The 21,628-nt window shown below is 38.4% G+C and overlaps 1 protein-coding gene across 1 annotated transcript in view; it reads right to left on the bottom strand.

Annotated features, from left to right (window-relative positions):
* Positions 1 to 21,628, bottom strand: part of LOC124625945 (natural killer cells antigen CD94) — a 28,158-nt gene that overhangs the window by 3,217 nt on the left and 3,313 nt on the right. The window contains exons 2-6 of the mRNA XM_017470282.3: positions 12,521 to 12,643; positions 8,910 to 9,008; positions 2,816 to 2,923; positions 2,496 to 2,647; positions 2,239 to 2,336 (exon numbers count right to left, since the gene is read on the bottom strand). Of these exons, the coding sequence (XP_017325771.1) occupies positions 2,239 to 2,336; positions 2,496 to 2,647; positions 2,816 to 2,923; positions 8,910 to 9,008; positions 12,521 to 12,643 (580 nt within the window). The remainder of the gene's footprint in view (positions 1 to 2,238; positions 2,337 to 2,495; positions 2,648 to 2,815; positions 2,924 to 8,909; positions 9,009 to 12,520; positions 12,644 to 21,628) is intronic.

Below are 21,628 nucleotides of genomic sequence, written 5' to 3'. Positions count from 1 at the left end.
GGCTCAAAAGAAAGAAAATTAAGGTTTTGGAGGTGGAGGCGGCTACAAGTGCAGATAAGAGCTTTATTGAAGAGAGGCAGACAAATCCAAAACGTAAGACATAGGTGTGATCAAACAGGCAAATAGTCAGGCGATCGGCAAACAGGTATAAACAAGGCAAAATAGAATCAAAAAACAAGGACGAGAACAGGATCAAAAATATGGCACAGAAACAAAGAACAAAAGGCTTGGCATGGTGATAACACCAAATACTTCTCAGCAAACAAAAAACCACGAGGGGTTTAAATACCGAACGAAATCAAGGGTGAAGCACAAAACAGGTGAGACTAATGGTGACGCATAAGGGAACAACCAATGGCAATACAGGGGCGGAGACAGGACAGAAATCATAACAAATGCACATGTCAAAAGTAAGCAAAGTCAATGTCACTGAAACCCGGAAGCACGCGTGCTACAGCACTAACTTGAGGGGAAATCATGACAGGAGTGGCAGAGTCAATGTCCTGACTTGAGTCCCATTGAGATGCTGTGGGAGGACCTTAAACACACAGTACATGTTCGAAACACCTCAAATGTGGCTGAATTAAAGTAATTCTACAATGAAGAATGGGCCAAAATTCCTCCACAGTGATGTGAAAGACTGATCTCCAGTTATCAGAAGTGTTTGGACGCAGTTGCTACTGCTAAAGGTGGCACAACCAGATATTAAGTTTAGGAGGCAATGACTTTTTCAAATGGGTGATAGACAATATATTTCCAAACGCAAGTGAACATCTGAACATCACACCCAAACTTGAGCCTCTCCCAAACTGTTGCCACAAAATAGGAACTACACAATCAGGATGTCTTTGTTTGGTGTAGCACCAAGATTTCCCTATACTGGAATTAAAGGTCTCCAAACCTGTTCCAACATGACAATGCCCCTGTGCACAAAGCAAGATCCATGAAGACATTGCTTGCCAAGGCTGGTGTGGAAGAACTCAAGTGGCTTGCTCAGGGCCCTGACCTCAAACTCACTGAACACTTTTGGGATGAATTGTGGATTGAAATTTGGGATGAAACATTGAAACATGGTCTGTGCCCCAGGCCTCCTCACTTGACATTAGTGCCTGACTTCATTAATGCTTTTATTGCTGAATGAGCACACATTCCCACAGCCACGTTACACCTGATCATCACACTCATGTGTGTTTGAACATCCTGTTCCAGTGTTAGACCACCTTTGTTGTTATAATAATCTCTGCTCTTCTGGGAAGGCTTTCCACTAGATTTTGCAACGGAGATTTGTGTTCATTCAGCCACAAGAGCATTAGTGAGGTCAGGCACTGATGTCAAGTAAGGAAGCTTGGGGTGCAGTTTGCATTCCAGTTTATCTCAAAGGTGTTCAGTGGGGTTGAAGTCCACACCAACCTTGGCAAACCATATCTTCATATAGCTCACTTTATGTATAGGTGTACATTTTGTGTGTTGTCATGCAGGAACAGGTTTGGGCCTTTTAGTTCCAATTAAGGGAAACTGTAATGCTACAGCATACAAATACATTCTATACAATTGTGTTTTTCCAATTTTGTGGCAAGTTTGGGGAAGAACTACATATGGGGGTCATGGTCAGGTGTCCATAAGCTTTTGGTCATATACTGAATATCATGCCAAAAACAGACAGAAAGAAAGAGAAAGAAATTGGGACCTGCATTCAGAGGTTAGAGGAAGAGACAAAAGATGGCTGAGCCTGTGTTAGACTTTACACTTCCAACCATCTAAAATAGAAAGCATTTTAACATGCATTTTTTAAAATAAAGAAAAGTTTCTGAAAAAAGAAGGTTTATGAAATGTTTGTGTACGAGATTATAGTTCTGTTTGTTGAGTGTAATTTATTATGCTGATATTTTTGTATCATTATTGAGTTATTGCATTACTGTGATATAAGTAGATCAGTGAAAAGACAAATAGAATACTCAATGCTGCCCATCTGTTGCTATGCACATTTTGTGAACCCCCCACCTACATCAGTGTAATGGGACTACTATACGACCAACAATGACCATGTGTTATTTTGGGTGGTGGATCATTCTCAGCACAGCAGTCACACTGACTGTAGTGGATGTTGCACGGGCAAGCAGCTTTGCTTGTAATGAATGTAAATGAATAATGTAATGCTGATTTAAGAAACACTCCACCCACCAAAACTATCCAGAAAACAACAATCCGGTGATGAGAAACTAAGCACTGATGACTCACCTCTTGGTTGGTGCAGTATTGTTAATCCACATCCACTGCTTTTCTGAATAATGGAGCCCAATCCAGTATAGCACGCCCCTTATCTCAGTTAGACGTTTCTATAGTAATAAATACAGAATTAGTAGCAGTAAGATATTCACCTTTATCCTATCACAGCAGAGTGCTTTAATAGTGATGTCTGTTTCAGTTTGCCTGATTGACTGATTGATTGATTGATTGATTGATTGATTGATTGATTGATTGATTGATTGCTTAACCTGCAATCCTTCATTGTCAATGACAGCCAGGTCTCCGCCTCGTTTCTGACAGTCCTCCCTGCTCTGCTGCCAGGTTAGACGAGTCCTAGCTATGAAGTAGCAGGAGTTCTCAAATTTCAACCAGCCCTTCTCACACACAGCGCACCGATACCCTACAGAGAAACAGCAGGTTTAAATATGCAGCTCACAAGTTACAAAAATAAACATAAAGAATTCACACCAATAATAAAATAGGATAAGGGAGCATCATTATAAAGAAATGACTAAAAGTGAAGATCATTTAGGGTAATTGTGAATGTTAGGAAGTGATTGTGTTTTACCTTGTTTTAGGGGGTAATTGGGCATTGTCTGCACTTGCGCGTAATTGGGCGTTGTCTGCACTTCAGCAGAGAGATCTGCACACTTCTGGCTGGACTGAACTTCATTTACTGAGGTTTTCGCATCAAGAGAACAGATTGTACAACAATATATCAATTTTCTATTTTAGACAGAAAATTAATGATTTATACTTACATATCCATGGCAGCTTCTGTCTACATGCTACAGAAACAAGTAATATTACAGAAAATCCTAACAAATGTTATGTTTGTCAAGATATTTGATGTCAATACAGAAGAACAGTTTATATGTGGCTAGTTTTTGCCACACCACAGTTCATCAAACAATGGAGAAGTCAACAGCCAATATACAAAATGCATCCCTGATATATTCACAGTGAAGTTATTTTGTACCTGACAGGCCAGTGAAAATCTTGGACTGCAAATACAAAATGTAAAATTATCAACTTAACGTTCTTTAATTTAGTTTAAAATTAGAACATCCCTAGAGTAAAAAGCGTTTGTTATCCAATGCAATTTTATGTTTCTTCTTAGTATCAGGAGAAATTGGTACAATTTACAGAGTGTGTTTCATTTGTGTGCCATCTAGGGACAAGACCAAAAAATTAACAAAAATCAGCATCAAAGGTGGTGCAAAATGGCAAATAACACTGGACAACTTTTGCTATGTGAAAAGCCTTGGGTGTATCTTGTGATTTTTGAGCTACTGAGCTCAAAAATCATTTTCCTGTCACATATCTTTTTTAGTGGTTTCAATCTTTAATTTCAATGTTGTGCACAATGCAAGTTACAAAAATACTTTCCACACTGACTGGGCTTGTAGATCACATGATACATGCTAGAAATGCAGCTTGGATACACCAACTACTATGTTTCATTTGCAAATAGTGCAGCCATGCTAAAGGGTCACGTTACATTAAAAAAAGACTGGCCATGCTGTAAGTAAATGTTTCCAGGACTGATACATGTGGCACATAAAGCACTTGTCAACCTAACAAAATACATTTCCATCCTCTCCCTATAAAACTTGGGCTGATTTTTTTTTTTAATAAAAGCCAGGAACAAGCAGCTGGTTGACAAAATGTTTCAAGCCTACAAAACCATGGGGTTCAACATATCACTAATGATTAATTTTCTGCATTCACATATAGACTTCTTCTGTGTAATTCTTGGTGTAGTCAGTAACTGACATGGTGAACGGTCTCAAGACATTGCGATTAAGGAAAAACAGTAGCAGCGCAACGGGAATCCAAAAGTGTTGGTGTTGACAAGTGTTGACAAGAAGAATCAGCAACAAACCATTGTTTGTCAGTGGGACTAGTTCATTGTGTTAGCACCATCAAGTGCTAACACATTATTTCAATAAAGTCTATGAGATACAATCTGGAATTATATTTGTGTTTGCAGATGATCAGTAAAAAATTTCTGTTCATGATCTGCAAAAATTTCTGTGGTAGCCACACTTTAAAAAAGAAAGAAAGAAAGAAAATATCCAGTGTAATTCAACAAGTTGGGATGGTTAATGCTTGTACTTTACACTGGGTTGTTTTATAATAATAAACAAATCCCCAACATTTGTTGATGGATATGCTGTGTCTCCTTTTTGTTTTGTTTGGTTTGGGGTTTTGGGGGGGTATATAATGTATGTCTGATTCATATTTTCCATTTCCTTTAATGATTGTGAATGGAGATGAAACATGCAGGAAGATATCTAGAAACAGGATTGGTGACCAATGATTTAGTGTTTGCAGTGATGGCTTCACCATTTGAATCCTGTGGAGCACAGAGTGCAAAGAATAAAAAGGGCACATCGAAGAGAAAGAATATTTAGGGACAGACACAATCCCCTGGCTTTTCCCGATGACCATCTGTATTTAAGATAACGATTTTTGTCAGATGGTATAATTTATCTATGCCAGCTTTTTGAGCTGCACTTTAAAAATCGGACCACAGTAAAGATAGTTTGCAGTTGAAATTCAGTACTGTACTGTACAGTGGACATATAAACATTATGGCATGTTATTTTTCATGATTTGTGATTTCAGCGGATCTGCATTTTTTATATGTTTATTTAAATAAATAAAAAATTATAACTATTTATTTTATTACATGTATAACTCAAAAAGTGAAACACGTAGAAGACTGAAACAACTACCACCTTTACCTGTATGATTTGTGAATTATTTCACAGCAAAGCTTTTGTCTATCAAGCATTGTTAAGTCTTTGAGTTGGTGTTGCATTTCAGCAACACTGGGTGCACGGTCACTTTCTCAAAAATTGTTCAATTCAACAAAAAGTCTTGATAGAATGATACTCAAGAACACTGTGGATGAGAGAAGCAAAAATGATGGTTATTGCCCAATAACAGAAGCCAAGATGAGATCAATTCTTTGAGACGTCCCAGAATGATCTGATCTAATTCAGCACTCTCCCCTCTTTATATACTCTGCCGAGGCATCCTTTCTAATTTTTTCCCTTTTTCCTTTCTGGAGATTTCTGTTATATTCTGTTTATGTTTTTTTCTGAATTTCCCTTATATTCTGTACTAGCTTTTTTAAATATCCATTACATTCAGTTTTCAGTTGCTTGAATTCCCATTATTTCCCATCTCATTATTCCATCCAGCATAAAAAACAATTCCCTTGGCCCTTGACCCTTGGCCAAGTTTGGCATTTCTCTGTAGGACACCGAGCTGTGTGGATCTAAATGCGCTGTCTCTCTGGATATTTTTAATTACTCTACTATGGGTGAGTTTTTCTCTCATTATTAAGTCTTTCTCTCATTAATAGAGTATATAATTTAAAAACATGTTCTGCTTATTACAATATGTTTAACTATGTTTGTTCATGTTAGTTTGCTATTGTGAGTTAGGTGCTTGTACTTCTGTAAACTATACTACATTATAGTTTATACTGTGTTTCTTATTTGTTTGTTCTTTTCTTTATCACTCTTTCTTTCACACAGCCACCGGTATGCTCAATTTCTCAAGTCTGGATCAATATTTTTTATGTCTGCTGGCCCATTTAGAAGTAGATCTAACTGCTTTACTTTAGCACTAGAACTTCCTTCTCCATTGTTATACCATATCCTGTCAACAGTGACTGTTTCCACACAATGTTTCCACTCTGCCTGAGGCTAGTTTTACTCATTTTTAGCATTCACACAATCAGCAAGGTTCAGCCAGCAATTCTCCCTAGCTTTGGAGTCTGCAGTGGTGTTGCTTTTTGTGGGTAGTATAGGTTTATATTCCTCATATTTCCACATAATAATTTCTTGCTCTTCAACCAAAAAGTACAGTGCTATGAAAAAGTATTTGCACCATCCTGATTTCTTCTGTTTTTGTGTGTATCATACTGATTTTTTCAGAAATGAAAAAAATCTAAGAAAAACAAAGGCAACTTGAGTAAACACAAAATACTGTTTTTAATGATATTTATTGAAGCAAAAAATTGATCCAATACCAACTGAGCCTGTATGAAAATGTATTTGCCCACATAGTTACTAATTCCCCAAATCTATGAAACTGCATTCATAATGTTGTTCAGCTGGAGTAGACGCAACATGGCCTGATTACTGCAAACCCTGTTCAATCAAATCAACATTTAAATAGGGCTTTTTCAACAGCATGGCTTTGGCTAAAAGGTCTTACGAGGAACTACAGGCCTCTCTTGCATCAATAAAGGTAACTGTTCATGACTCCACTATGAGGAAGACATTGAGCAAATATTGCATCCATGGAAGAGTGGCGAGGTGAAAACCACTGCTAACCCAGAAGAACATTAAGGCATGTCTGAATCTTGCCAAAACACATGTTGATGATCCTCAAACCTTTGGGAGAATCCATCCATCTTCTATACCACTTCATCACAGGGGGGGTCACAGGGAACCTGGAGCCTATCCCAGGGAGTATCCTGCACAAGTTGGAGTACACTCTGGACAGGGTGCCAATCCATCAGGGCACAATCACATACACACTCATTCATTCTACAGACACTTTAGACATGCCAATCAGCCTACCATGCATGTCTTTGGACTGGGGGAGGAAACCCCCAAATCACTGGGACAACATGCAAACTACACACACACACAGGGCCACAGTGGGAATCAAACCCCCAACCCTGGAGGTGTGAGGCGAACGTGCTAACCACTAAGCCAACAATCTATATATATATACCAAACACAGAATTCCACAAAATGAACATCATCCAAGCATGGTAGTGGAAGTGTGATGGTGTGGGCAACATGCAATAATTGAGAGAAGCACAAATTCAAAACAGAACAGCATACCTACGGTCAAGCATGGTGGTGGAAGTGTGATGGTGTGGGGATGCTTTGCTGCTTCAGTGCCTGGGCAACTCGCAATAATTGAGGGATACATGAATTCTCCTCTCTGAACTTACAGAGAGTAAGTTCAGCTTACTCTCTGAGCTGTTTTCAGATTGTGGACAACGTTCGGTTTTTGTAGGATACACTGCTGTCTCATTTGTTTATGGAGACTTTGGGTGTGGGAGTTTGGAGGATTGTGAGAGTAAGCAGAACATGCCAATGCTTTGAAGGATGTAATGTTATTTAATTGCGAATCTGTTTTTAGAGGATTTAAACCTAACATGGTGAACAAATTATATTATAGAATTCAGGCAATTTTACTGGGGTTATCTCATACAGTATGGCAAGTAATAATCTCTAAAGACCTTTGTAATATCACAGTCTAAAACTGGATTTAAAGAGAAGAAAATTAGTAAATGAATCACATGTAAATGAATCATACATAAATGAATCACATGAAAATGTATCACTTGAATATGAATCACATGAAAATGAATCACATGTAAATGAATCACATGAAAATGTATCACTTGAATATGAATCACATGAAAATGAATCACATGTAAATGAATCATACGTAAATGAATCACATGTAAATGAATCACATGTAAATGAACCATATGAAAATTAATAAATAAATTAAAGACAAAAAAAACGTATTATTTTCTAGCCTGATAAGTGAAAGTCAAAATGTATATTGCTAAGCCCTTGCACTGGAACCGCTTGCTAGGAATAACATGATGTTGACTGTATATTTGAAACAACATAATATAAGAAATTAATGTAATGACTGTAGCAGTTTGACTGGCCAGTTGTCATAATTACGAGTTAACTGGGATTTAACTGAAAATAATCTAAGCAACTCAGCCAAGACCTCAGAAAAAAAAGTGGATCTCCACAAGTCAAGTTCCTCCTTAGGAGCCATTTCCAAGCTACTGAAGGCACCTCAAGCATCTGTACAAACAACTGTATACAAATGCAAAATCCATGTAACCCAAAGACACTGCATTGTGCAGGAAAGAGGCAAAAAGAACTCCCAGGGATAAATAAACTTTGGCCCAAAGGATCGCCTGAACCCCAAGGCAACAACAAAGGAACTGGTGAAGGAGGCATCAGGTACCAAATATGTACATCCATCATTAAGAAAGTTCTACATCACCATGGCCTCCTCTCTACCAAAAAAATCCTAAAGGAGAATGTCCAGTCTTCAGTCTGTAAGTTGAACCTCAAGCGCAACTGCATTATGCAGCAAGACAATGATCCAAAGCATAGGAGTAAATTCTAGTCCTAGAAGTAAGTGGAAGACTGATCTCAAGTTATCAGAAGTGTTTGGTTGCAGTTATTGCTGCTAAAGGTGGCACAACCAGATTTTAAGTTTAAGGGGGCAATTAGATTTTCACATTGGAGACAGGTGTTGGATAACTTTTTTTTTTTGCTTAATTATAAAAAAACATAAAATAAAATAAAAATAAAAGCTGTATTGTGTGTTTACTCAGGTTGCCTTTGTTTTATGTTGTATTTTGTTGGAAGATCTAAAACTATTTAGTATGAGATATACACAAAACAGCACTGCATGCACGGATGTAAATGTTTGACTTTTACATGGTTGATTGACAAAGTTGATAACCAGAGCCATGAAACCTATTATCTCAGGTTGGATTTGTTTGGTTTTGTCAACTGAAAACTTACTCTGCAACTCTGAGTTTGAACTTGTTTCATGCAACAGGCCTCTGCAAATGCTTTACTTACATTTCACAGCCAGAGCAAGAATCACAGCCAGTAAGAGCAAAGAGAGAATGATGAAACCAGCACAAATCCTCTTGTACAGATTAACTTTCCTGCAAACATCTAAACATAGAAGAAATAAACAGTTAGCTCAACCCATGGCATGTAGAAACAACTTAAGCCGGTATGTGTTTGTGTGGAATTAATATCAGTAGTTACTTCACACTCCCTCTGATCTTCACACTTTGCTTTATGATTGTCAAAAAGTAACAGTCCATTTAGAATGGTGCACAATTTTAGCATATTCTCTAGTTTTATAAGAATGAGCCTGCATCCTAAGATTATTGCCAGAGTTCATTTTTTCTGCGAAATTGGGCTTCTTTGATTGATTTAATGAAGTTGTCAAAATGTATTAGAATGTATTATTTATTATTGTGTGCAGACTGTTTATCAGTCTTGGTAATTTTGTTGGTTAGTTCAGCTTACTCTCTGAGCTGTTATCAGATTGTGGACAACGTTCGGTTTTTGTAGGATACACTGCTGTCTCATTTGTTTATGGAGACTTTGGGTGTGGGAGTTTGGAGGATTGTGAGAGTAAGCAGAACATGCCAATGCTTTGAAGGATGTAATGTTATTTAATTGCGAATCTGTTTTTAGAGGATTTAAACCTAACATGGTGAACAAATTATATTATAGAATTCAGGCAATTTTACTGGGGTTATCTCATACAGTATGGCAAGTAATAATCTGGAAAGACCTTTGTAATATCACAGTCTAAAACTGGATTTAAAGAGAAGAAAATTAGTAAATGAATCACATGTAAATGAATCATACATAAATGAATCACATGTAAATGAATCACATGTAAATTAATCATATGAAAATGAATAAATAAATTAAAGACAAAAAAAACGTATTATTTTCTAGCCTGATAAGTGAAAGTCAAAATGTATATTGCTAAGCCCTTGCACTGGAACCGCTTGCTAGGAATAACATGATGTTGACTGTATATTTGAAACAACATAATATAAGAAATTAATGTAATGACTGTAGCAGTTTGATTGGCCAGTTGTCATAATTACGAGTTAACTGGGATTTAACTGAAAATAATCTAAGCAACTCAGCCAAGACCTCAGAAAAAAAAGTGGATCTCCACAAGTCAAGTTCCTCCTTAGGAGCCATTTCCAAGCTACTGAAGGTACCTCAAGCATCTGTACAAACAACTGTATACAAATGCAAAATCCATGTAACCCAAAGACACTGCATTGTGCAGGAAAGAGGCAAAAAGAACTCCCAGGGATAAATAAACTTTGGCCCAAAGGATCGCCTGAACCCCAAGGCAGCAACAAAGGGACTGGTGAAGGAGGCATCAGGTACCAAATATGTACATCCATCATTAAGAAAGTTCTACATCACCATGGCCTGAAAGGCATACAAGGAAGAAGTCCATACTCCTAGTGATAACCAACCTTTTGGAAGAATATTTTTTGGTCAGATGAAACAAATATTGAACTGTTTGGCCATAATGATGAGCACAATGTATGGAGGAAAATGGGTGAGGCTTTTAATCAACACCATCCCAACTGTGAAACATGGGAGTGGCTGCATCATGTTGTGGGGGTGTTTTACTGGAAAGCGACTGGTGCACTTCAGAGAATAGATGGCATCATAAGAGATGAGGATTATCTAGAAATACTGAAACAACACCTCAAGACATCAGCCAGAAACTTGGTCACAACTGGGTCTTCTAGTAGGACCATGATCCTAAGCATACTACCAAAGTTGTAACAAAACGTGGACTGAACTGAAAAAGTGTGTCTGAATGAGGAGGCCCACAAACTAGATCCATTTAAATTAGATTTATAGATAATGTAGATTTAGATAAATTAGATTTAGATCATTTAAATTAGATATCCAAGACAACTGGACATTTGCAAGGATCATAATTTTTTTTTTTTTATATCTCCCATTCACCCAACATACGGTGCCCTCCACTAATTGTGGCACCCTTGGTAAATATGAGCAAAGAAGGCTGTGAAAATTTGTCTTTATTGTTTAACCTTATGATCTTTTGTTTTAAAAAAAATCACAAAAATACTCTGCAAATAAAACACAGGTTTATTAAAAAAAATTGCTTTGTTAAATATATGTATGCCACAATTATTGGCACCCCCATGAATTCATATGAGAAAAATATATTTGAAGTATATTCCCATTGATATTTTACATTTTTGGTACACCTGAATGACTAGGAACAGGAAATTGTTCAAGCTTGACTTCCTGTTTCACAGGGGTATAAATATGAGGTAACACATAGGCCAAATTCCCTTAGACATTCATAACAATGGGTAAGACCAAGGAATATACCTGTGATGTGCGGAAAAAGGTTGCTGAGCTTCACAAAATGGATAGTGGCTATAAGAAAATAGCAAAAGCATTGAAAATACCCATTTCCAGCATCAGGACAATAATTAAGAAGTTCCAGTCAACTGGAAATGTTATGAATCAACCTGGAAGAGGACATGTGTCTATATCGCCTCAACACACAGTGAAGACGATGGTTTGAGTGAACAAAACATTTCCTGGGGTCAGAAAGTCTCCAAAACTACAATCAAAAGTCACCCACATCACCACAAGTTGTTTGGAGGGGTTTCAAGAAAAAAAAAAGGCTCTACTCTCATCCAAAAACAAACTCATGCATCTTCAGTTTGCCAGACACTACTGGAACTTCAAATGGGATAGGGTTCTATGGTAAGATGAAACGAAAATAGAGCCTTTTGGCAATAAACACCAGACGTGGTTTTGGTGCACACAGAGAGGTTGCCATATGGAAAAGTACCTCATGCCCACAGTTAAAAAATGGTGGTGGCTCTTTAATGTTTTGGGGCTGTTTTTCTGTCAGAGGAGCTGGACAATTTGTAAGGATACAGCACAATGATGTAAGGATACATGATGGCATCATGGACTCTATCAAATATCAACAGATATTAAATGAAAACCTGAATGCCTCTGGCAGAACGCTTCAAATGGGATATGGTTGGATCTTCCAGCAGGACAGTGATCCAAAACATACATCAAAATCAACAAAAAAATTTATTACTGACCATAAAATCAAGGTCCTGCCATGGCCATCCCAGTCCCCTGACTTGAAATCCATAGAAAATTTGTGCAGTGAACTGAAGAGGAGAGTCCACCAGCATAGATTTGAAAGATCTGGAGAGATTCTGTATGAAGGAATGGTCTCAGATCCCTTGCCATGTATTCTCCAACCTCATAAGGCATTATAGGAGAATACTCAGAATCTGTTATCATGGCAAAGGGAGGTAGCACATAGTATTGACGAAAAGGGTGCCATATATTCCACATGTTTGATATCCATGAGAGCAGAGTAATTTGTGATTATTTTTTTTAAACAAAAGTTCAAAATGTTAAACAATAAAGACAAATTTTCACAGCCTTCTTTGCTCATATTTACCAAGGGTGCCAATATTAGTTGAGGGCACTGTGTTACCACCTTTTTACATGCATTAGACCTTATCAACCTTATCACATAACTGTAATGTGTAGTTGTGCCACATTCTTACTTCATTTAACCTTTTGCTGAAACAAGTACATTTGTATTTGATCTATATTACCGTCATTGTGTTTTGGAGTGGAACTGGACATCGCAGCCATATAAACATTTTCTGATGGATCCTTCAGTTTGCAGTACACATTAGTTTCTTCTCCTTCTTCGTCTTTTTCTTTTTCTTTCTTTGCTTTCATGGGAAGAAGAAATAATGACAAAGTTGATTCAATATGAGAAAATTATTTATCAAATTATTTTCATACATTTTGCTTCTTTAAAATGATGAAATGTACTATTTATTTATTGATGCCCTGACTGGGTTAGAGTTTCTGTTTATTTAATTTTATTAGTGTTAACTCCTTGGCTTTACGTGCTACACTGTTATATTATTTGTTACAAGTCTTTAAAAGGTAAGGACATTATATTTATTATTGTGTGCAGAATGTTTATCAGTCTTGGTAATTTTGTTGGTTAGTCCAGTTTGCTCTCTGAGCTGTTATCAGATTGTGGACAACATTTGGTTTTTGTAGGATACACTGCTGTCTCATTTGTTTATGGAGACTTTGGGTGTGGGAGTTTGGAGGATTGTGAGAGTAAGCAGAACATGCCAATGCTTTGAAGGATGTAATGTTATTTAATTGCAAATCTGTTTTTAGAGGATTTAAACCTAACATGGTGAACAAATTATATTATAGAATTCAGTCAATTTTACTGGGGTTTTCTCATACAGTGTAGCAAGTAATAATCTGGAAAGACCTTTGAAATATCACAGTCTAAAACTGGATTTAAAGAGAAGCAAATTAGTAAATTAATCACATGTAAATGAATCACATGAAAACGTATCACTTGAATATGAATCACATGAAAATGAATCACATGTAAAGGAATCATACATAAATGAATCACATGAAAATGTATCACTTGAATATGAATCTCATGAATATGAATCTCATGAAAATGAATCACATGTAAATGAATCACATGTAAATGAACCATATGAAAATGAATAAATAAATTAGACACAAAAAAAGATATGTACTATTTATGTTAATAGTTTGACATTGTTAAATCCAATGGTTAGAGACCATTGGTTAATAAATGTATTCATCCAGTGGTTAATAAATTTATTTTTATAATTAAATTTAATCAAATCAGTGAAGTTTAAAAAACATATTCATAGCATATAAGGGATATTTATCTATGACTTATTATTTATTACATTTTAATTTTGGTCATTTATTGCAACCAAAAAAGGTTAACTCTCGTTCAACATCTATACACTTCAGTGTAAAGGAACAAGCTAATGTTATATGAAACATTTTGTTTTACATGTGCAACTCCTACAGTCATTCAAAACATCCAAAACTGTAATTAAAAAATAAAAAAAAAATTTTAAAAAATAAAAACTTTTTTTTTCAAACTCTTGTTACTACAGTAACAATTTCAACTACTCTTAAATATTTCTGCAATAGTTGTTAGAATATAAATGTGATAAAATATATAGCTAAACCTCAACACAGTGCTTGGAAAATGATGCTCTGTGCATTACACTTACAGTGCATCCGGAAAGTATTCACAGCGCTTCACTTTTCCCACATTTTGTTATGTTACAGCCTTATTCCAAAATGGATTAAATTCATTATGTTCCTCAACATTCTACAAACAATACCCCATAATGACAACATGAAAAAAGTTTGTTTGAAATCTTTGCAAATTTATTAAAAATAAAAAACAAAAAAAGCACATTTACATAAATATTCACAGCCTTTGCCATGACACTCAAAATTGAGCTCAGGTGCATCCTGTTTCCACTGATCATCCTTGAGATGTTTCTACAACTTGATTGGAGTCCACCTGTGGTAAATTCAGTTGATTGGACATGATTTGGAAAGGCACACACCTGTCTATATAAGCTCTCACAGTTAACAATGCATGTCAGAGCACAAACCAAGCCATGAAGTCCAAGGAATTGTCTGGAGACCTCCGAGACAGGATTGTATTGAGGCACAGATCTGGGGAAGGGTACAGAAACATTTCTGCAGCATTGAAGGTCCCAATGAGAACAGTGCCTTCCATCAGCCATAAATGGAAGAAGTCTGGAACCAGCAGGACTCTTCCTAGAGCTGGCTGCATGGCCAAACTGAGCGATCGGTGGAGAAGGGCCATAGTCAGGGAGGTGACCAAAAACCCAATGGTCACTCTGACAGAGCTCCAGTGTGTCTCTGTGGAGAGAGGAGAACCTTCCAGAAGAACAACCATCTCTGCAGAACTTCTCCAATCAGGCCTGAATGGTAGAGTGGCCAGATGGAAGCCACTCCTCAGTAAAAGGCACATGACAGCCCGCCTGGAGTTTGCCAAAAGGCACCTGAAGGACTCTCAGACCAAAGATTGAACAAAGATTGAACTCTTTGGCCTGAATGGCAAGCGTCATGGCTAGAGGGAACCAGGCACCACTCATCACCTGGCCAATACCATCCCTACAGCGAAGCATGGTGGTGGCAGCATCATGGTGTGGAGATGTTTTTCAGCAGCAGGAACTGGGAGACTAATCAGGATCGAGGAAAAGATGAATGCAACAATGTACAGAGACATCCTTAATGAAAACCTGCTCCAGAGCACTCTGGACCTCAGACCTTCCAACAGGACAATGACCCTAAGCACACAGCCAAGGTAACAAAGGAGTGACTTCAGGACAACTCTGTGAATGTCCTTGAGTGGCCCAGCCAGAGCCCAGACTTGAACCTGATTGAACATCTCTGGAGAGATCTGAAAATGGCTGTGCACTGACACTCCCCATCCAACCTGATGGAGCTTGAGAGGTCCTGCAAAGAAGAATGGGAGAAACTGCCCAAAAATATGTGTGCCAAGCTTGTAGCATCATTCTCAAAAAGACTTGTGTAATTGTTGCCAAAGGTGCTTCAACAAAGTTTTGAGCAAATGTAAATGTGCTTTTTTTTTTTTTTTTTTTTAATAAATTTGCAAAGATTTCAAACAAACTTCTTTCATGTTGTCGTTATGGGGTGTTGTTTGTAGAATTTTGAGGAAAATAATTAATTTAATCCATTTTGGAATAAGGCTGTAACATAAAAAAAATATGGAAAAAGTGAAGCACAGTGAATATTTTCCAGATGCACTATAAGTTAAACCTACTTTTTGATCACTTCCATTCCATATTCCTGATTATATAACAACATGCCCATTTTACTATATCATGCTATATTTTTATGTAACATATTTATATTTATATATTTTTAGCTATATTTTATATATATATTATATAAGTGCTATGAGTGTAAAAATGCAGAGACATCTGTTTCACACTATTGACCGATGAAGTCTCTGTTATCTTTATTGACTTGTATTTTTTGCTTTTGCTTAAAAAAGTAAAGGTAGTAGCTTCCTTGCATTTGGCAGTGGAAGTAGACATTGAAGCATTATAAGTATCTACTGTTGGATTGTTCAGTTTGCAGTATGCATTAGTATCTTCTTCTTTTTTTATTTTTCTTCTGCCTTTTTATCAGCTTCTAGGGAAACAACAAAAAGGGGATGAACAAATGTTTTTTTTAAATGAGAAAGTTTGACAAAGACAGGGGTGTTAGCTGAACTGTTAAATCATCCAGTGTGTTGTATCGAAATCTAACACCCAGACAAATCATACTCCACTTCGTGTGCATACATGTCACACAGTTGATACACGGTGCAGCAAGTTTGAACGCTCCTCTGTTTATTATAGCCGGTCATCAATCAATTTTTCACACAGGTGCACCAAGAACATACATTAAAGCTATGTCTAAACTTAAATTAATAAGCAGAAATTCATTCGGCTAAAGGGTGCAAAAAACGGCAGATCCTTAGGTTACTTACGTAACCCCGGTTCTCTAATAACAGAAGTAATAACTAAGTAATAACTGAGTAATGGAGTTCATCCGGAATTCACAGAACCACAGTTACATGCGTAATTAGAATTCTGTTTCCTTCCTACTGACCTCCAGAGGCAGTGTAACACTATTAGATGACATATGCCATCATAGTCACGAGGAATGCCACCCACCGGATGAAAATTTAACACCGCTCCTGAAGAAACAAAGAACTAACGGCATGATGAGGAACAATTTTGACCTTATAAAACCGAGCAAACGTGCATGGAGAAACCCAGGTAGCAGCAGTTCAGATATCCGCCAAGGAAACTAGTCTAAAAACAACCTGAGAAGATGAGATATCCCTAGTGGAATGACAAGTTAGTCTCTAGGGCAATGATCTCCCTGCTGCCTTGTAAGCCAACGCAATTGTCTCCATTATCCAGTGCGACAACCTCTGCTTCGACACTGGAGCACCTTTCTGTCTAAATTGAGTAGTAAAGCTTACATAACACTTCAAGGCATGAACAGGACACAAATGTTGGGCACTTGGGTCAGGCCCTGTATGAAGAAGTATGAAAAGAGGCCAATTCAATGTGCTGGTTTATGAACTGAGGAAGAAGGACTATGGGAGGAAAAGAAGGATTGGGACATAGGACCATCCTGGAGTCATCTGGCAACCAATGCAAGAACAACTCACTAACAGACAGCAGGTGCAACTCATTGGCTCGTTTTGCAGAAGCAATAGCCAACAAAAAAGCAGTCTTCAAGGACTGTTTTGCAATGTTTTGCAAGGGCTCAAACTGGGATGAGCAAAGGAATGCAAGCACGAGTGGCAAATTCCACACTGGAAAGTGAGCATTCTGAGCAGGGTTCTGTCACGTATTGGACATAATGGAGGTTAGGACGGATGCAAGTGCAGATAAGAGCTTTTAATAAAGAGAGGCAGGCAGACAAATCCAAATCATGAGACAATAGTGTGTTCAAAAACAGGCAATGGGTCAGGCGATCTGCAAATAGGCATAAATGAGGCAAGGCAAGAATTGAGAATGAGAAACAAGATTAAAGAACATGAATCTATCACGAATCTCGAATCGGCACGGAAGCAGGAGCGGGTGGCAGGTGTAGAGCGTCTTATCAGGAAGTACAAGAAACGTAGTCGTAAGATAGGCAAAGGTCAAGCGATCAGATGAACAACACAAATGGGGTCAGGCAGAGAGTGTAGTCAAAACCGGAAACAAGGGTCGAGGATCACGAGAAGACAAACTAACCAGAATGGCTTGGTAACGCAGAGAAACGAGTTGACTGAACGTATACTTCCCATAGATTCTGGGTGAATGACATTCCTAAGTACTAGCGGTGAGAGTGTGCGTAGATTGGTGCCAGTTGTGTCTGATCAGAACTCCGGGGATGGTGAGCGCATGCGTGCATGAGAAGTGAGGGTTGCATCTTGGGAATTTGAGTTCTGATCTGACTGAGCTGTAACAGAATCAAAATGAGGAACAGGGTACAAACACTTGGTATGGTGATAACACTCAATTCTTCGCAAAAAGTGAATGCCTCAAAAGTCCTTTTAAACTGTGGTGTGGCTGTGTGTAAGATTGGATGCAGGTGTGCGTGATTAGAATGAATGAGTGTTCTGGGAATTGCAGTCCATGGCGGCCATATTTGTCGGCCGCAGTGCAGGATGGGAAATGTAGTCACTTGTTTGCTGCGATATGACAGGTTCAGACGGTGTGCACCCTTCAGAAAACTGCAGACAAGACTGTCAGATCCCAGAGAAGATCCATGAACTAGAACATGCAGAAATCACGGCAACATACACTTTCAACATGGAAGCCACCTTGCCCACCTCCAGTAAATGTTGAAGAAAGCTTAAGATGCTCAGAATGTCATATGTTGCAGGATCAAGCCCTCGCTCATCACACCATGCAGAAAAAATCTTCCAATGGGAAGCATAAATCTGTCATGTGGAAAAGCCCTAGCATTAGAGATGGTGTGAATAACCGCAGGGTCACAATGCTACAGAGAAAGATTTAACCCAATGGCCAGACCTAAAGCTGTAGACAAGCTGGATCTGGGTGCCAGCTGGGAGAGGAGGTCTTTCTTGAGGGGAAGCTACCATGGATTGCCTGTCAGTAGTCTCAGTCTCAAAGGAATAAAGGAAATCATGGTCTGGCTGGCCATCGTGGTGCCATTCATGAGACAGTGCATCTCCACTCTTCCAAATCGTAGCCAGATCTCCTGCACTACATCTGGATGAAGCCTCCATTTGCCTGGATGTACTTTGTCCCTGGAAAGAGCATCCGCAGTCTGGTTGCACACTCTTGGAATATGACCTGCCCTCAATGAAGTGAGTCATGGCTAACACCATGTCAGGATCTTGTGAGCAAGCTGTAGAGACCTGCAGGATTTTGTGCCACCCTGATGGTTCAGATGGAACACTGTGGAGGTATTGTTGGACCGAACGAGAACATGGCAGCCTGTCTGGACCGACAGGAAATAGACAGATCTAAGAAAACTGCACATAGTTCCAGCAGGTTGATATGTTCTGTGGCCTGGGTCGGTGTCCAGCGCCCGCAAATACCCCTCTGATTCCATGTTGCCCCCCACCCTGTGAGGGAAGCATCTGTTATAACCAACTCCTGATGAGAGGGAACAACACCCAGGGGCACTCCTGCCCTCAGAAAATCTACCTGTCTCCACCATCTCAACGCACATATGCAACGGTGAGAAATTACAATCAGTCGATGGTAATGTCTGGTGGGATCTAGAGTGGTCTGAGGAGGAGTAAACCCAGAGGAATCACCATTGCAGCTACTGTGAACATCCCTATTAGTCATAGGACCACCTCACACTGCAAAGAGACACCCGGGCAAAACTGTGCCAAAATTGCAGAATGTTCGCCACATGCTCCTGAGCATGTAATACTGGGTGTAACTATACTATAATCTAATTCTTTTTTCTGATAATGCAGTAATGTAACGCATTACATTTAAAATGTATGTAATTTGATTACAGTTACTGATGTCAATAAAATTACTTACTTGCTTTACAAATTTATTGTTAAGAAAACAATATTAAGTAAAATAAAATTTTTAAATAAATCACGTTTTTCCCCGAAGATTTTTTCTTTAGCCCTGAATTCTCCACTTGGAGCGGTTTGTCACTGCGGAACTGGACGTCAATAAAAGAAGACCGTCTGTAATTTTATATCTTCAGCAAATGGAGGCGAAACCAATCAGACGGGGTTTACAGGAAAATACATGGAAACACTTGTGTCTTATTGGCTGACAGCTTTCAATTCTGCCAAACACTCTCAGTCAGTGTGAGGGAAAATGGATATACACCGATTTTTTTTTAACCAGTAAAGGGGAAACTGAAACAGTAACATCCTCTGACGCTGAGCAGGAAAACAAGGTGTGTAAATGTCTATATGACTTTCAGTTTATGTGAACACGATATGAGCAGAGCATAAGGAAAGATAATGTACTTTGCAACTTATACAATGATAGCTTAGCTGTGCCTCCCCTTGGCTAGCAACACCAAACTAGCCCAGTTAGAAAAGTTTTATATTTTATTGGTTTGGTAGTTCTACAAACAGTGACAATACCCAAGGTAAGTGTTATGATAAATCCAACTTTTTCTGATCATGTATGACATGATCAGAAAAAGTTGACTTTCACTGTGTATTTTTGTAGGTTTGATAGGTTTTGAAAGTAACATGAAAATAAAGTAATTAGTAATCTGGTTACTTTTTACATGCAGTAATCATTAAAGTAATCAGATTACAATTTTATAGTAGAAATTAGTAATCTGTAGTGGATTACTTTTTTTGAGTAACTTACCTTAAAACTTACCTTTTTTAGTAACTTGCTCCTGAGACAGGGTGGCAGACATCAGGTAGGAATTCAGGGTCATTCCTATGAATGTGGTGGTCTCTTTTGAAATCAGACAGTTCTTTTTCCCATTCACCAAAAAAAAAACCCAACTTCTGCACATATCTCAAAAGCAGTCTGGAGTCTTGCGCAGACTGCCAATTCATGGGGGTACAAAGAAGCCAGTCATCCAAATAAGGCAGAATACGCATACCTCTCATCCAAAGAGGAGATAGAGCCACGCTCACACAACTTGTGAAGACACGAGGAGCAAGGGGAAAACAGAAAGGTAGCATCTTGAATTGGTAGGCTTGATTCAGGAAACTGAAACGCAGAAACTTTGTGGTGAACAGCAATTCAGACGTGAAAGTATGCATCTTTCAAGTCGACACTTGCAAACCAATCATCTGCTTCTACAGACTGAAGAACATCAGCTGTGCACAGCATTCAAAAAGAAAGGGACTTCAGGAACTAATCCAGATGCCTCAAATCAAGAATTGGGTGGAAACCACCATCCTTCTTTGGAACAAGAAAATATGTTGAATAGTACCCGTCTCCGTGAGAAAGGGGATGAACTTTTTCTATGGCTCCCTTCTCTTACAGTGAATAAATTTCCCAAGAGAGTGCCATAGTCTGAATTGCTTCTCTAACAATCGTAGGAACAATCCTTGGAAATTTGGGAGGCCGGCATCGAATCTGTGGAGTGTATCCCCTGATCGGAGTCATCAAAACCCAGGGGTCTGCTGTGTTGGTCCTCCAGTATTCCAACTGTCCTATAGAAAAATGATAAACTGCTGGCCTGAGTGTCTCAGGCTTTATGTATGCGACTTTTAGTGGTCGTGGGGGGTCGCTGACGGGGTCCTCCTGGCAATGGTCGATGAGGTGGCTGAAAGGCTCTAACATCTTCAGTAACATGAGGTCTTTGAGGGGCCAGTGACTGAGGCGTAGCTTGCCAGTAGAAACGTTGCGGCATAGTGATGTCATAGATAGATGAGGTCTGAACTGCTGGCTTCCTAAAGGTAGGGTAGCACTGCACCTGCATCAGTTGACAAGTGACCTCTGACAGCTTTATCCTCTTTTCCAACAGTTCCAGAACATTAGGACCAAATGTTGGTCTTAATGCTCGGGAACAAATGGAAGATCTCTCAAGGTTTTCTTACAGTCTTCAGGTAGCCAAGCAAACTTGTGGAGCATAAACAAAAGCTTTTAAAGCTTAAACAAAAATTCTGGCAGCGTATTCATGAACCATGATTAGCAAAAACAAGGCTTAGAAAACTGATGAAAGAGAATGCTGTTTATTTGTAGACCATGTTAATTTTTTTGTCACTGAGTGTGCATATTTTTTTTGTTTCTTGAAAAGTTACGTTCAATATTTTTGACACAAATTTAATTTCATACTCTGTAGCATCGAGCCTAAAAACAATTGAGGTGACGTCCTAA

This window comes from Ictalurus punctatus, chromosome 1 (genome assembly GCF_001660625.3).
Source record: "Ictalurus punctatus breed USDA103 chromosome 1, Coco_2.0, whole genome shotgun sequence".
Lineage (NCBI taxonomy): Eukaryota > Metazoa > Chordata > Actinopteri > Siluriformes > Ictaluridae > Ictalurus > Ictalurus punctatus.
Note: the sequence above shows the minus strand (reverse complement) of the source record. Positions and strands in the feature narration are given on the sequence as shown.